A 16,360-nucleotide genomic window follows, 5' to 3' on the forward strand; every position below is an offset into this window, starting at 1 on the left:
AAGACAAGAGATGAAATGATCCATTTAATCCTGGATCATGGATTGTTCAACCAGGCTCATAGCAACTATCCAGACTGCCATTTTTACTGAAAATACAGAACTTTGATATCTTGTATTGAAACAGCAACAGATGGAATTAAAATTATTAATGATTATACAAAAATGATGATAGGGTTAACAGCAAAAAGGTAATAGACATGTTTTAAAAACCCCAATGACTTCTTTCTAAATGGGCTAGAAAAAAAAAAAAGATGAGTAAAAGAAGCATTTCTTTGTCTGTAAATCATGCCTTTTTCCTCTTCAGGTTATCCATTTTGTTGTTTTTTACAGATAAAATTATGCTGACATCCTAATCGTAGAATAGGAAACATGTGGTTAATTCATATTAAACATATCAAGCAGTCTTGTTGACTCCCATATGCAAAATGCCTTTAATATTTTTTTGAATTATAGAAACTGAATTGTTAGATTGGTAAGCGCAATACAACAATTTACCAGTAGAAATGAAACTTCTCAGGTGTTACAGAATATATAATCTGATAACAAATGCTGTACTGTTCTATAAGAATAATAATTTATTTCTATTTTTATCCAGTTACAGTGGTATTGGATAGTTGGAATTCCTCTGATATACCTTCTTGGGTTTGCCATATGCAAAGCCTAAATGAGTCATACAAATTAATGTAACCATCTTAAACAGTTGGCAAAAACAAAATTCACAAATATCTTGCAATGTAGATTCATTCATGAAGAAGTATAATTTGTAGGTCTTCTAATGCCTCCTCCTTTTTAGGCTTTCAGCTGTGAGTCCTTTAAGCTTTGATTTGGAAACTTGCCTTTTCAAAGCAATGCTGAATCACACCTGGAGAACTTGATGAGAAAGGGAACCTGAAGACCTTTACATAATCTACCACTAAAGGCACTGGGAGTTAGGTATTTATTTATATCAGACACACATATTCAATTTATTTAATGTGGCAATCTCTGTTCAAATTTGAATGGGGGAGGACCATGACCTCATGTCATTGAGCAATCAGTGATAACTAGGAACTGGTTTTTACTGGAGTGCAAAAAAAGACTGAGGTCTCAGTTGGCTTCAGGAGGAGCCTATTGGGAGGGTATCCTAGCTCTTCCAAGATGTTCACTATATCACAAAAGCTAGGTTTATGTGAATTATTTACTTCTTTTCAGAATATTTTACAACTTCATTCATGCTGCTCTGGATGGTGGTAGCATCCCACTCCTCTCATCCATTCCCACATCAGGGACAGCAAAATGGGACAAAAGTGATTCTGTTGAATAACAACAATGTGCTAGAGAAGTTCTACAGGAAGATGCTAATCTGGAAGAAAAAATAACTGGACCTTAAGAAAACCATTCCTTTGAGCAAACTACTGGCTGATATGAAATCTCACCCACAAAGAGGCTTTAAAACCAGGCCCTTGCTGGGAATGGTTTTGGTATATTTGAGTCTTCCTTGGTACAGCAAATTGAAATAGACCATACTGTGAGGATCTTTCCATCTCTACATTTTTGTGTTTCAGATTCCACATTGGCTTTATAAGGCTTTTATTCCTACTGTTTTTTACTACTTCAGAACTCTTAAATTCCTAAAAAGGAATCCTTTGGGAAGTGTACAAAGTCTTTTAACAAGTAACTGAACCTCTGTATGGCATTTTCATCTAGTCTATTGAAACAGGTGAATAATTCTGAGGTATTTTGAATACACATTTACAATGGCTTATCACAGATACTGGATTCAGACCTTTCTCTAACTGTGATACATTAAGATGTACTAAGATAATTCAATATTCAATGAGCCTCAGACTCACATTCCCACTAATCGGCAAGCGTTAATGTGACAAGAACATGCAGCATAAGGAGATTATGCCTGACTGAAGGCTAAAGCATCTTTCCTATGCCACCTATGTGGCATACACCTATGCCGATGTATTTCTTTGTATGTTTTGTTTCTGTATAGTTATCTACATTCACATTTGCTATTTTAAAAGCAATACTATATTCTACATGGGATTCATGGAGAAACTGCTGAGTGGATGAAAAGAATACGGTTGAAGAGAAGGTTGTTGGTTCCAGTCTGACTTCTCTGCTACTCTAGCAAGTTGCTTAAACTTTGGTTTATTTTGCCTATCAACCCTTTAAATGTGCTAAATGACTTGAATTCCATTGATTCCAATCAGGAAGGTAAGGAGTTCAGGTAACAGAAGAAGAGACATTGTATCTGGTGGTAAAGTTTTCTTGGTTTCCTTTTAGAATTTTCTTGGAGGGTTGCTTGTTACAAAAAAACCCCAAACCAATGGACCAAAACAAAATCAAAAAACAAAACACATAGGAGGTCTTCTAGATGCAGGAAGAGATTTAAACCAAGAATTCATTATGCCTACCACAATAAAGCAGATTTAAAAAAACAAAGCAAAGACAGGAGGGAGAACTGAATTAATTAGATGGACATGAAAACTGGAAGTTCTTTTCTTTTGAAATAGGAAATGTATATTTATAGAATAAGAATATCCCAAGAATGAATTATAATAACATTTTCATGGTATCAGGAGATTTAGGTTAATAAGCAAAGTATCATTTACGCATGTAACATTGCTTGCTGTTAAGCGAAATGCTAATTTATCAACCCTATTTGTAAAGATGAAGTGGAAAGAAGATAATGGGATTGCATAGCTAAGTTCCATACAGAACTGCATATCAAGCACACTAATTTTCTCATGTGTGGCAGCAAATGTAGTTCAACTGCATACGGGGTTTGTTTTGGGGTTGTATTCCTCATCTTTGAAAGTCTTTCAAAACATCTCTGTTTGACTACAGGTAACTCGCTAGGGGAAATAAGGTGGCAAGGAAAAGGCAAAGCACACGTACAGATAGAAGCAGTGTGAACCCTTCCCAATGGGTGCTTACAGAGCTTTTTAAAAATACAAACAACATCTGAAGAGAAGCAAAAAGGAAGAGCACAAGTTGTGGGAACATGTTTGAGGTGTCACTAGGAATTTGCTTGGCAGTTACACATGCTGGTCTAATTGCAACCTCTCTGTAAATAGCCTCTTAATATAGAAGTAGTTTAGTTTTACAGGCCAGAAGTCAATTTCATGTTTATATGCTCTGTAAAACACTGTGGCTGTGCAGACTTCAAAAACTCTCTGTAGTGGGGATTCCCTTTGAAGCGGAGAGAGAATTTTCCTGGTCAAAAGCGTGAGAATTCCCTTTTAGTTTCACTTTACTGTAGGGGTTGTATAAAATTCCTTTCCCCCCATCCCATCTCTAGCTAGAGACTTCAGAAGTCAGAGCAAGTCCTACACATGACATATCCTACCACCCGACAAAACAACTTGAAACCAATAAAATGTCTACCCTGACACTGAATTCTCCAACCTAAATTCAGTCATAGACACAGTTAATATATTAAATTCATATATATATTTTACACGTTCATCTGCATGAGTCCTCTACGCATAGTTGAACACTATACTGTGGATCGTAGGCAATAGTTAACAGCTGGGAGGAGGTAGGTGTGTATGAGGGGAAGACTAAACTTCCCTGAGGTTTTATGGTCTGCTTCTGAGCAAATTGAAAAAGATTAGGCCAAATAATCTTCAGCTGTTTAAACTAAGTAATTTGACTTGTTCTGCAAAGACTAGGCCCATGCAATGTGGTACCATTTGGGAAAAATACAGCCTCACAGCTGAGACCAATCCACTTTGGAGCAAAGTTACACAGGTGAGTTTGAACTTCACCTGTGTAATTTTGCCTGTAAACAGGACTAGAAACTACACATCAAAACCAGCCTAGAAAGTTGTTACCTACTGTTTTGTAGCTTCTAGGTCCTAGTTCCTAGGCAAGACCTGCATGTCTAGTCTTAATAGGTGTATTCATGCCCCAGCTGTAACAAAACTCCCTTGTTCAGTTCCTTCTATTGATTTTACCACCAGAGGAGATAATCCAGCTCCATGGTTTATCACTTCCTTTTGCTTGTGGAGGTTTCCAGGCATCACAGAAGTTGACACTTTAGGAAAGAGTGAAATTCACTGATGTTTTCCATGTATTGTCTTTAGGAATATTGTAGCTAGATTTTTAATCTACTTTGTAATAAACCCAGTAATAATGATAAGATAATGCTTGACTTTATTGGTATTTTGAAACACAAAAAGTGAAAAATAATAAATCCATAGAAAGCGTGGCAAACAATATTTTCAAAAACTGCTGAAACATAAAACCAAACATAGATAAAACTTCTTAGCCAAATCTCTTCCCTTTCCCAGTATGTACAAATAGACAGAAAACATATCTCCTAAGCTTTGTAGAACATCTCTAGTGAACAGAGTTCTGTCCTAAGTGTGAAAAGGACTTTCACAAACCTATCGTCTCCTGTATGTGTCTTTCAGTTACTAATTTGATTTTCATATAAAGAAGCTCCCCCTGCAACAGTTACACTTGCAATGCAGAGGATCAACCTGAGTGCCACCTCCTGACACCGAGTAAGTGGTGTGGAGAAGGATGGGCAAAGGTTCTTATGGGCCCAGCACAAAAGAGCAGAAACTGTGACTCCCTGTAATGATGTAACACAACTGGAATCTCCCAAAGCAAGAGACCTGAAAAAAAAAAAGTGAAGACCTGTACCTAGTTGTAAATGCCTTTTACATTTTTAATGTACTCATTACATCAAGAAAAGAAAATATATTCTGTAGTAGTTGAAAATAAGTTGAAAAAAAGTTGAAATCGCATCTATTTCAACGCATCTGCCAAAAGTTACTTTGACTTGAGCGGCCTAGGGAGCATTGAGAAACTACCTGGGGAATCTGTGAACCGTGGGCTAAAGCACGTTCAGGAGGTTAAGACTGTGGGAACGGGAGTTGGGCTTATTTGGTTCCTCAGAGAGGGTGGGGAGCTCCGTGGCAGTGGCGTTCACAAATGAAAAAGGGAAATGACAGGGATGCGTAGTTTTCTGTTCTGGGAGATGTATTTTAGGGAGAAGGCCACATAGAAAGGAGCCCTAGAGGCATTTTTAGCATTTTAATCGAGTAACTGGGTCAAAGTAAGGCCAGGAGAGGGCTAGCAGACAGCTCCACTGGTACGCCTGAGGGGGCGGGGGTTCGATGGACAAGTCCTGTCAGAACCGCCGCGAGAGGGACAGCGCGGCCCCTGCGGGAAAGCTGCTTCCCCCGAATCCTTCTCCTTTCCTAGAAAGACCCCCTTCCCCTCTCGCTTCATCACCTGAGGCCCGCCGAGAAGCCGGCCGCGTCACCAACGCGGCTCTCGCCCCGCTCAACGCCCGTCCCCGCCGCCGTTGGGGACAGCGGCGCCACGGCGCCCGCCTGGAGCCGCGATGGCGCCGCCCCCGCCCGCCCCTCCTCGCGCCCGCCCTCACAGCGGCCGCGCGTCCCCGCCGAAGGCTGCGCCGCCCGCCCGGCTCTAGGGCCTGGCAGCAGCCCCGCCCGCCGGCCGCTTCACCGCCAGCGGCCGGGCCGCAGCTCTCGCTCGTCCCGCCGGATCCGCTGCGGTTGTTTTCTTTCTGAGGCGGGCGCTAGCAGCGCCCTTGCCCGCGGAGGACCCGGGAGGTTGCGCCGCTCCTCACGCTGACTGGCGGCCGTCGGCGCCGCAGGGGTCCTGGTGCCCCCGCGCCGGGACCAGAGCCAGATCCGGAGCCAGCCGGCAGCTGGCGGAACAGGCACTGCGTCCCCACCACCTCTCTCCCGCGGAGTCAGCAGAGAAGAGGCTGAGGAGGGGACCTGCGCGCACCGCGTCCTCCGCATTGTGCGAGCCTGCATGGGCACGGCGCGGGGGCGCGGCCGTGGGGCTTCCCCGAGCCTCCCGCTTCCCGGCCGTGCGCTCGCACCCTCCCCGGCATCGCCTGTAGCCGCGAGGCGCCGAGTTAAGGCATGAGGGATGCTTTTGTGCTCGCCTGCGGGCGGAGCAGCGGGTAACGGCGGAGCTAGCGGCAGCCGGAGCCGCGATTGCGGGGCAGGTCGGACGCCGCGGTCACCCGCAGCCCTCCCGGCGAGAGAGGCCGGGCGCGATGCTGAATTAAGCGACCGGAGTCTTTGCAAGCGTGGGGGCAGGCTCAGCAGCCCGTAGCCGGCCTGGGTCCCAGCGGAGCTGGGAGGGCGGGCAGGCAGCTCCCCATGGCGAGCAGCCGGAGCATCGAGCTGGAGCACTTCGAGGAGCGGGACAAGAGGCAGCAGCGCGCCGGGCCGCGCCGCGGCGGCACCGGCTCCGGCAGCGGCGGCGGCGCGGCGCCGCGGGGCAACGGGCTGATCCCCAGCCCGGCGCACAGCGCCCACTGCAGCCTCTACCGGACGCGGACCCTGCAGGCGCTCAGCTCGGAGAAGAAAGCCCGGAAAGCCCGCTTCTACCGCAACGGGGACAGGTACTTCAAGGGCTTAGTGTATGCCATCTCCACCGACCGCTTCCGCTCCTTCGACGCCCTCCTCGTTGAGCTCACCCGGTCCCTCTCGGACAACGTGAACCTGCCCCAGGGTGTCCGCACCATCTACACCATCGATGGCAGCAAGAAGCTCACCAGCCTGGATGAGCTGGTGGAAGGTGAGGGGGCTCTACCGGGCCGGGGGCAAGTAGGGCGCAGGCTGCGGGCAGCTCTGCCCTGGCATGTCGAGGTCCAGCAAGAGGTGGCGTGGGGCCTGATGGTGGGTTGCAGGCTCTCCCTGGGGTGGGCTTTCCTCTCACTGCCCTGTTCAAAGCTGAGAGAGGTCACCTTGCTGAAAATTGGCAGCCATGGGAGCCCCTGAGGTCAAGTGGGCAGGGGTTGCCTGCCGCTGTGAGGTGCAGTAGGCCTCATTTTCCCAGTGTGGACCATCCACTTCTCCCATCACCCAGACAAGTGCTGTCTGTATGTGTGGGGGTTGACTCTAATGGTAGTTAAGCAGCAGGTACTCTTTTCACCTACAAGAACCATAGCAAAGTTCTTGGCTACCTTTCGGTCATCTCCATTTGTAAGAGAGGGAAATGCTGTAATTTAGTTCTCTAACAGTCATTGATGCCTTGCTGTGGCTTAAGCTTTCAGAGAGAAAGCCCCTGTGCTGTGAAAAGGGATATTATACCCTACCACTAAAACAGATTGGTGTAAAGTCCTATTTTCAAATATGATCAGAGTCATAGAGGGAATTATCTACCTTGTCTGGCTTCCAAAAGCATTTTATAGAATCAAATGCTTTTCAGAATTGTCCCTAAGTAGCTTTTGATAATGGGACTTAGCTGCTAAGGTTATGTAGACCTTGCAAATCTGAGCAGAGCAGCGCTTGACTACATCTCAAAATGGGGCCAGATATACTTTTTTCTGAATGAAACATATGCCTCTTTTTTTGTAGGGAATGATAATTACCAGGACAAGGAGCAGAAGTCACCTGTGTTCTCACATGATGTCTTAAAATGCAGTTTAAACTCAGCATTACACGAATCAGCCTTTCTAATGTATTGGTTATGTTGTGCATGCTGTGAGGTTCATAATCAATTTACACTTGATGCTTCTCAGTTATCTAATAAATCAACCACAGCAGTCCTCCACCCAGTTACTCTATATGCCACATGTAGCTGATTTGCATTAATGAAGTAGTAGGATTTGTAGGTCTTCTAATGCCTCATCGTTTTTAGGCTTTCAGCTGTGAGTCCTTTAAGCTTTGATTTGGAAACTTGCCTTTTCAAAGCAATGCTGAATCACACCTGGAGAACTTGATGAGAAAGGGAACCTGAAGACCTTTATATAATCCACCAGTAAAGGCACTGGGTGTTAGGGACCAGCCACTCCAGAACATGCAAGAGGAAGGGAGAGGCTACAACATTTGTTGTATCAAGGGGGTCTCACTTAAAAAAGGTATGCATGAAAATGCACTTCATAATAGTAACATAGTGTCTGAGGGCTTTCCCTATCATGTGATCTACAATAAGGCTGTTCCATAGTCAAAACAGAGGAAATGTGAAATGATTGTAGAGTCAAATGCCAACTCTGTGGTAATAAAATAAATGGGAAATCAACCAAAGACTTTTATATGATTTGGTGATTAATTTAGAGATAGCTAAAAAAAAAAAAAGAGATGCTGGAGTGGGGATGGTAGGGAAAGGAGACAAAACAAAAATTGGATAAACTAATGATTACTTGGGGTGACTTTTGAAATGTTGCAGAAGGAATGATCTTAAGCTTTTATGGCTTAAAACAAAGACAAAATGACTTGCTGGCCAACAGTATAAATGCAGTGTATACTCTCACAACTCTGCTTTCAGTTATTAACTTTAAAATAAAAACTTACTTCCTGTCTGGTCAAATACAAAGAATGACCTTTGTCATTGCTCTTTACTGGAAGAATAAAGCAAAACAAATGTCACCACTGAAATGCCACTTCCCTGCTTTCTCAGTAAAATAAAAGTGGAAAAAGAGAGTCCCAATTACTTGGTCATCTATCCATGACCAATACAACTCTTGGGAATCTTAAGAAAATGCTGTAGCATCATAATTGAATTAGTATGTTCTCCAATTAGCATGCCAAAAACTTTACCAGTGTAAGTCTAATCACTATACAGAGAAAGGAAAGCATATACAGGGGCGGGAAGAAAGCAAACAAGTAGCAATTACATCATTCCTTGAAATTATCTGAACTTTTTGCCAGCTGTTTTGTTCTTGAGATGCTAGAAGAGGATCTGATTTGATTTTATTTTCTTTATTTCTTGTAGTTCCAGCACAGCAAAGTTGAATTTCTGCTCTAGAATAAATACTTGAACATTGGTGATATTCTCAAGTTTGAACTGCAATAGCACCAGAGTTAGTTTTGAATGGTGTTTTGTTGTATTGCTTTTTAGTTTTCAGAAAGGAAAATAAAGTGCTGTTGTGTATGCCAGCTATAGGCTGAACACCAGACCGAACATGGCTATTTGATGTATTACCTAATTGACTAGTCTGCACATCATAGAATCATTTAGGTTGGAAAAGATCTTAAAGATCATTGAGTCCAACCATCATCCATGTCCACTAAACCATGTTCTGGAGTACCTTGTCTACGCACTTTTTGAATACCTCCAGGGATGGTGACTCCAGCACTTCCCTGGGCAGCCTATTCCAATGTCTGACAACCCTCTCAGTAAAGAATTTTTCCTAATATCCAACCTAAATCTCCCTTGCTACACCTTGAGGCCATTTCCTCTCATCCTATCTCCAGCCACCTGGCAGAAGAGACCAGCACCCACCTCACTACAACCCCCTTCAGGTAGTTGTAGAGAGTGATAAGGTCTCCCCTCAGCCTCCTCTCCTCCAGACTAAACAGCCCCAGCTTCCTCAGCTGCTCCTCACGAGACTTGCGCTCCAGGCCCCTCACCAACTTGGTTGCCCTTCTCTGGACATGTTCCAGCACCTCAATATCTTTCCTGTAGTGAGGGGCCCAAAACCGAACACAGCACTTGAGGTGTGGCCTCACCAGTGCTGAGTACAGGGGAACAATCAGCTCCCTGCTCCTGCTGGCCACACTATTTCTGATACAGGCCAGGATGCCATTGGCTGCCTTGGCCAGCTGGGCACACTGCTGGCTTATGTTCAGCTGTCTGTCAACCAGCACCCCCAGGTCTTTTTCTGCCGGGCAGGTTTCCAGCCACTCTTCCCCAAGCCTGTAGCGCTGCATGGTGTTGTTGTGACCCAAGTGCAGGACCCGGCACTTGGCCTTGTTGAACCTCATACGATTGGCCTCAGCCCATTGATCCAGCCTGTCCAGGTCTCTCTGTAGAGCCTTCCTACCCTCAAGCAGATCGACCCTGCCTCCCAACTTGGTGTCATCTGCAGACTTGCTGAGGGTGCACTCAATCCCCTCGTCCAGGTCATTGATAAAGATATTAAACAGAACAGGGCCCAACACCGAGCCCTGGGGAACACCACTTGTGACCCGCCGCCAACTGGATTTAACCCCATTCACCACAACCCTCTGGGCTCATCCATCCATCCAGTTTTTCACCCAGCGAAGAGTACACTTGTCCAAGCCATGAGATGCCAGCTTCTCAAGGCGTATGCCATGAGAGACAGTGTCAAAGGCCTTGCTGAAGTCAAGGTGGATAACATCCACAGCCTTTCCCTCATCCACTAGGCGGGTCACCTGGTCATAGAAGGAGATCGGGTTGGTCAAGCAGGATCTGCCTTTCGTAAACCCATGCTGACTGAGCCCGATCCCCTGCTTGTCCTGGACTTGCCATGTGAGTGCTCTCAAGACAAACCGTTCCATAATCTTCCCCGGTACCGAGGTCAGGCTGACAGGCCTGTAGTTCCCCGGATCCTCCCTCTGACCCTTCTTGTAAATGGGCGTCACGTTGGCAAGCCTCCAGTCCTCTGGGACCTCCCTGTTGACCAGGATTGCTGATAGATGATGGAGAGTGGCTTGGCAAGCACCTCCGCCAGTTCCCTCAGTACTCTTGGATGGATCCCATCTGGTCCCATAGATTTGTGAGTGTCCAGATGGTGTAGTAGGCCACTAACTATCTCCTCATCAGTGTTGTTGAACTGGTACATGGAATTGCACCAGTTCAGGTTCAGTAGTAGCAGCTCTATGAAGCGAGCAGAAGGTGAGTGCTCAGCCACCTTTGCCAAGCCAGCAAGATCTGCATTAAGCCTCCCTAAACTCGAGCCTGTGTGCGTAGCTCTTGGACATTGACATGCACCAGTGCAGGCAAGCTCTTTAAGGACTGTTTGCCATTTATTGGGTTAATATCTTTCTGGGGTGTAAAAGCTGGCAATATCAAATTCTGTATCATAATAGTCCAAACTAGCTGAATTGACTCACTGATGAATGCTTTTTGGGGTTTGGCCGTATTTGGCAATCTGTTTTACTGTTTATCATTTTAAGAGGAAAATAGCTAATGCACAAACATACTGTAGATTTCAAGTATTACTGTTACAGGTTGAGTTAGTTAAAAATTTGACCAGATCACATTTGTTAGTCAAAAATTGGCAAGCTGCATTTTAAGCATATTGCTTTTCTTAACTGGATATGACAGTCAAAAAAGCATGCTCTGCTGGACCAGCCTTAGGCAAATATCATTTATATTCCCAGCTCCTGTAGATTAGGGAACATGATGGCTTATGAGTTTGACAGTTTTCATTGCTTTCTTGGAATGGGAGGAGTGAAGAATTTCATTGTCTACTCCTGATCTTGTTTGAGCAGACAGATCCAGAGAGGAGATGGGGGTTGGGAATATTACGACTTTCTTATAGTTTTCTTTCTTTCAACTTTACTATCAGACATTACACTACTGTTTAGTTTTGAATAGGAGATTCCATGTGTAATTTTATATTTTCCCTTCAATAGCAATAATGGAATAATAGTTTCATTTTTATTCTCTGCCAAAGTTAACTAATTAAGTGTTTGTCTAAATCCTTCAGTTTTCTTTAAAAATGTAAGCTTCCTAAAGCATAGCATGATGGTAATAGTAAGAACTATGCAGTTCTTTAGTGCTGAGGTTTGTGTTTTACATTGATGTCAGTCATGGTCTGTCTTGCTATTCTGTGCTTTCATTGTCTTGGTAGTCAAAGACATGGAGGATCCTGATTGTTAAGGTCTCCTGCAGAGCTGGGAGATACTGTTGGATTTTGGGAGAGGAAACCAAGCGTAGACTATTCCTGGCAAGAAAAGTTATGTTGATTTGGCATGTGATAGGGAATTTCTCTAGTTCCCTAGGTAGGAAGCATTGCTAAGAGTCTTCATTCTTTCAACTACAATGCTTAATTAATACAGTCCTTTATAAAATGTCAGTAGTTCTGTCTGCACAGTTGAGCAGACAATCAACAGGCACCTGTAGGGAAGTCTTTGAGCAGGAGGTGGGAAGGTTCTGAGCAGGGCAGTCCTTATGCATGGCTAAGACATGTAGCACAGGACAACATCTGCTTTGAGGAAATGGGCTCTGCCGCACTAATACAGAGTAAAAGAATGTTTTTGAAATGAGGTATTGAACAATCCAAGTATTTTCTGCCTTAGATCATTGTTATTGTTACTGCATATTGCATTTTAATCCTGCTTAAGTATCTGTGATTCTAGTCAATGCACGCTGTTATATTAGGTCAAGAATATCTTTTGTCAGGGCAAGCAGATGGTAACACCAAGTAGGCAGTTTGTATTTTTGCTTTTTCCAGAAGGTATGATTACCTTCCTGCGCTAAAGCCAAAAGCTGTAATGCTTTAAAAAGAGGCAAATGTAGCGGGTTTAACAAAGGGTAAAAAGCAAGGATAAAAGAAGGATTAAAAAACGTTAAGAGCATATGCTTCCAAATACATGTTCAAATCACAAATATATGTTCAAATAGTTACACAATCCTGGAGCAGTGGGGTGTGGATGTGAAATATGGATGTAATTGTTAGTTAACTTCCCATCCAAGCAAAATAAAATAGTTCCACCACTGTGCATCTCTTAGTTTCAGGGATGGGAGAAATGTAATTTACCCAAAAAGAGTTACTTACTTACTGTGGAGGAGGCATGTGGCATTGGGTGAGTTTGATACAGGGTGGCCTTAACTGTCTTCTGAAAGAAAGCTTTTACTCTGCCTGAGCAGGTGGTTGGACCAGATGACCTCCAGAGGTCCTTTCCAACCTCAACTGTTCTGTGAAAGCTTGTAGGAAGCTGTCACCTGAACTTCCTGACTAAATAAAGTCAAAAGAAAACTAGGAGCAATTAGTCTTCTGCTAAAATCCTGGTTGTCATCCCAGGTTTTAAAAAGTGCATGGGGAACTTAAATGCTGTAGATGAAGATCGTGACTTATACAGGGTTATTGGAGGTGACGTGAAAGTGAAGGAATCATAAGAAACTGACGAGGAAGGAAGTTCTATGAAAGGAAGGAAAGAGAGATCTAAATAACCTAATCCTTCATAAAAGGGGTTGTTTTATTTTTAGATCAGTCCTTTTATACATGCTGTAAATATACTGTTCTGGAAATCTGCTTGGCTTTGTGTTACAGAACACAAAAAGGGTACTCTCCTGTGATTCCTAAAGTGAGTAGGTTAGTAGCCCTAATAACTACTGTGCTATGCTGAATAAGCAGCTTTTGGCACCCTTGAAACTAATGAGTTCCACCAAAAGAAGCTGAGGAACATGAGATGGATAGATGAAATGTACCTAGAAACCTGCCCTGTCCTATGTGCTTCCTGGGAGCACAAGCTTAAAAAATATGGAGACTAACGGTTTTCTTTCTGTAGGGATGTTTTTACCTGTGTCAGCTATATCATTCTCTGTTATGCAGCATGTCATTTAAAAACGTGATGCTTTATGTGATTCTTAGGAGATAGTAGTTAGTGCTTGTTAACAACTTGCAAAAAGCAAGCCAGAAAACCTTGTTCAAAGACTTTTGTTTCAAATATCCCAACTTGGGATTTTTGAGTGTTGTACACTTAATTGCTTCCTTGCATTACCTACTACATGGCGTATCCACAGTTGTTTTTTAACCTAATGCTAAGGAAAGTGCAATATCTACAAGTCTTTCTTCAGTAGTCTGTTTTTAAGGGCAAAAAGTCTGAATGTTTCTAGGTTAAATGCCTAGCAGTGGGCTTCAGCTCACAAAACTTGTGCTGTGAAGAACCCCAAGTTGTCAGGCAGCTGTGTTTCCTCAAAACTGCACATAGTTGCAAGTGATGTACACTTGTGATACAAAAGGACAAGATACATCCTTCTTTTCCTATCAGTACCTCAAATTGGCTGAATTTTTGAGAGTTCACATACACCCTACTCTCTTTATCGTTGCATTTATATCTTGAAAGGTGAGCTAGACATGTTTCCTGTGAATAACAGCATTGAAGAAACAGATGGCAAAAGAAAACCTTTGTAGATGAGTTTTTAAGTAAGCAAACCAGCATTTAGACTACTGGTGGTCTATGGCTATTTATCAGTCAAATTGACCAATGTAGTCTTATTTTCTCTTTTATCCATTCTCTGTGTTCATCTGTATTTTACTGTTGTGAGGGAATGGCGAGTATCATGCATGTTTCGACTGTTAGCTCTATGAAACTGGAATGCTATAGTGTGCTTAAACTGTATATGCACAGCACACACACAGGTCTTGCTTCATGGATAGTGCATCTGGTTATTAATGCAGTACAGGTAAATTATTTAAAGGCAGGTAATGTTTTCTTGTGAGTAGGCAATGTTTCATGTCTTCTAGTTGTTTTTCTGATGTTAATAAGACATAGAACTTCAGAAGTAAACTTACTCCATTTGTTTGTGTTGTGACCCAAAATATCAGCAGATGTTACTCCTTTGAAGTGAGCATATGCCCCATTTGAGGAATTTTTGGTGGTAGCAGGTTTTCTTTGTGAAAGAACTGACACTTTTAGATTGCTCTGGGTACTGTCATGAAGCATCGGATGGATGACACATATGCTCTGTTGAAATTACAATGCCAACTTATAAGGATGTTTTATACTTCTGTCAAAACCGCTCTGCAGCCTTGTTAAACTTTCTGCTGTAGAATAGTCTGGCTGCATTCAGAGTCCCAGCTGTAATCTACGTCTGTAATTCTTGCTTTTTTTCTGCATTAAAAAAAAAAAAGAAGGAAGTGTTGCTTAATAGATTTTTCTACTTCATTAGTCTATAGTTTACTACTTTACCTACAAATCTCAATGTAATGTTAGTGACTAACTTCATGATCTGGTCTAAAAACTAGGGAGCTGATTCATGTTAATGCTAATGTAAGCTAAAAACATGGTCTTTTTTTTCCAGTAATGTAACTGCTATGACTATGTGCCAGTTAAGGCTAGTATGCATTAGCTTTAAAATCTTTCAAGACTATAAATGGAAAGCGGGCCTTCAAACCGTAAAATTGACCATATCAAATTCAGCAATGTAAATATTTGAAGTATTGTTTATGCCTGTTTGTGAAGTTGTGTCAACTTTCTAGGGCTGGTAGATGTACAAATGACAAAAAAAGCTACAGCCTGAGCTACAGCCTGATCAAAATGCCACTGAAGTCTCAGAAAAGATTTTCTTAGTAATTGAGATGATATGTATTTAGGTTAGACACTCATTCAAGGCATTTAGTGAAACAGCCAGGCTTATTTATGTATGTAATTTTAACTGTAAAGTTATCTGTTACTTTGTTAACAATGTTTGACATCAATTTGACTGGTTTAAACCCCCCAAAAATGAAGTGCTGTATGTTACATTTCACAAATACTGGTTTTCTGGGAGAGTGTGGAGATTATCAGAAGTGTGTATTTATACATTAATTAATCCTGAGCAGATTCAAAATCAGGTCATAAGTTAAAGCTGTGAGCAAATATTATGTATAACATTACACTGTCAGGTTTTTACCTACAAAATGTAACATAAAAGAGAGAGAATACTCTTACAAATGACTTGATGTTTTTTCCAGACAGACATACACAAATGCATTTTCTACTTAGGAGGATGGCTAAAGTAACAAATTAAACAATAGCACAGTGTTAAAAAATTAATGCCTGCTCATGAAGGTTAGGTATGCTTTTTCATTACACCATTCTGTAGGAAAGTTTCCTGTAGTGAACTTTATAGGTGTGATTTAACTTACCCTGCCATTTTTTTTCTTAAATATTTTCTTCTGTTGAATAATCAGTCCTATATCTCTGTTAAACCAAACAAATCAATGTTTAACTCATTCCTAGAAAATCATTCTTTATGCAGAAAGCAACAATTGGTTTCCTAATTATATTTGTTTCTAGCATTTTTTTTGGTATTTTGCAAGGTTCTCAATAGAACTTGGAAACTGTGGGTGAAGTCCTGGCTGTGGTGAAATCATCATCAGTTGAAGTAGTAATTTCAATAGAGTAAAAACTTTGGCCTTTGACTTTTAAGTCATGAACCAAGCAAATCACTTGGTGCGTGTGTTTTCTCACTTACAGTCCTTGCTCTAATCCTGCCATATGTGCCTGCCTTGCAGGTGTAGTTGTAAAATCTGTTTTCCGTGTAGAACCTGTGTTACTAAGTTTAGTTTATGTGACTGGTATAAGAAAGCAGGCATGGAATTTAAAACACTTACTAAACAATCTGTAATATACTACCGTTTTAAATTAATTAGTCATTCCTATATCTGCCAGTTATAGGAAATTTTGCAATCAGTTTTGCCAGATACTTTTTTTTTTTTAAAGCTAAAATAGTTTGTGCTTCAACTTAAGGCTTGGCTACATGCAGTTGAAACAAGTTATTTGAAATTCATTCTTTACAGGTATTATGTTGTTTTAAGTTGAAAGCACTTCCTATTTTTTTCATCAGAAAAAGAAAACTAAGACCTCTGCATAAAGGAAAAGAAATAATAAGAAGAAATCTGTAGTAAACGGGTATTGCAACCTATTCAGATAATCAAGAAATTATTTTATTCATTAATCGAGCAAGGGAA

General features: G+C 42.2%; 1 protein-coding gene across 4 annotated transcripts in view; it reads left to right on the forward strand.

Annotated features, from left to right (window-relative positions):
• The first annotated feature begins 5,430 nt into the window (after nucleotides 1–5,430).
• DCLK2 (doublecortin like kinase 2) overlaps nucleotides 5,431–16,360 on the forward strand; it is a 94,784-nt gene continuing 83,854 nt past the window's right edge. For 3 of the 4 annotated variants that reach the window (XR_008232763.1, XM_052772203.1, XM_052772213.1), the window contains exon 1: nucleotides 5,432–6,567. Coding sequence is in view for 2 of the 4 variants with exons in the window: in XM_052772203.1 (XP_052628163.1) it covers nucleotides 6,147–6,567 (421 nt within the window). In the remaining 2 variants the exon portion in view is untranslated. Of the gene's footprint in view, nucleotides 6,568–16,360 lie in introns of all 4 variants that reach the window. The other variant, XR_008232765.1, reaches the window with a different exon arrangement.

The sequence above is a fragment of the Harpia harpyja genome, chromosome 2 (genome assembly GCF_026419915.1).
Source record: "Harpia harpyja isolate bHarHar1 chromosome 2, bHarHar1 primary haplotype, whole genome shotgun sequence".
In the NCBI taxonomy this organism is placed as follows: domain Eukaryota; kingdom Metazoa; phylum Chordata; class Aves; order Accipitriformes; family Accipitridae; genus Harpia; species Harpia harpyja.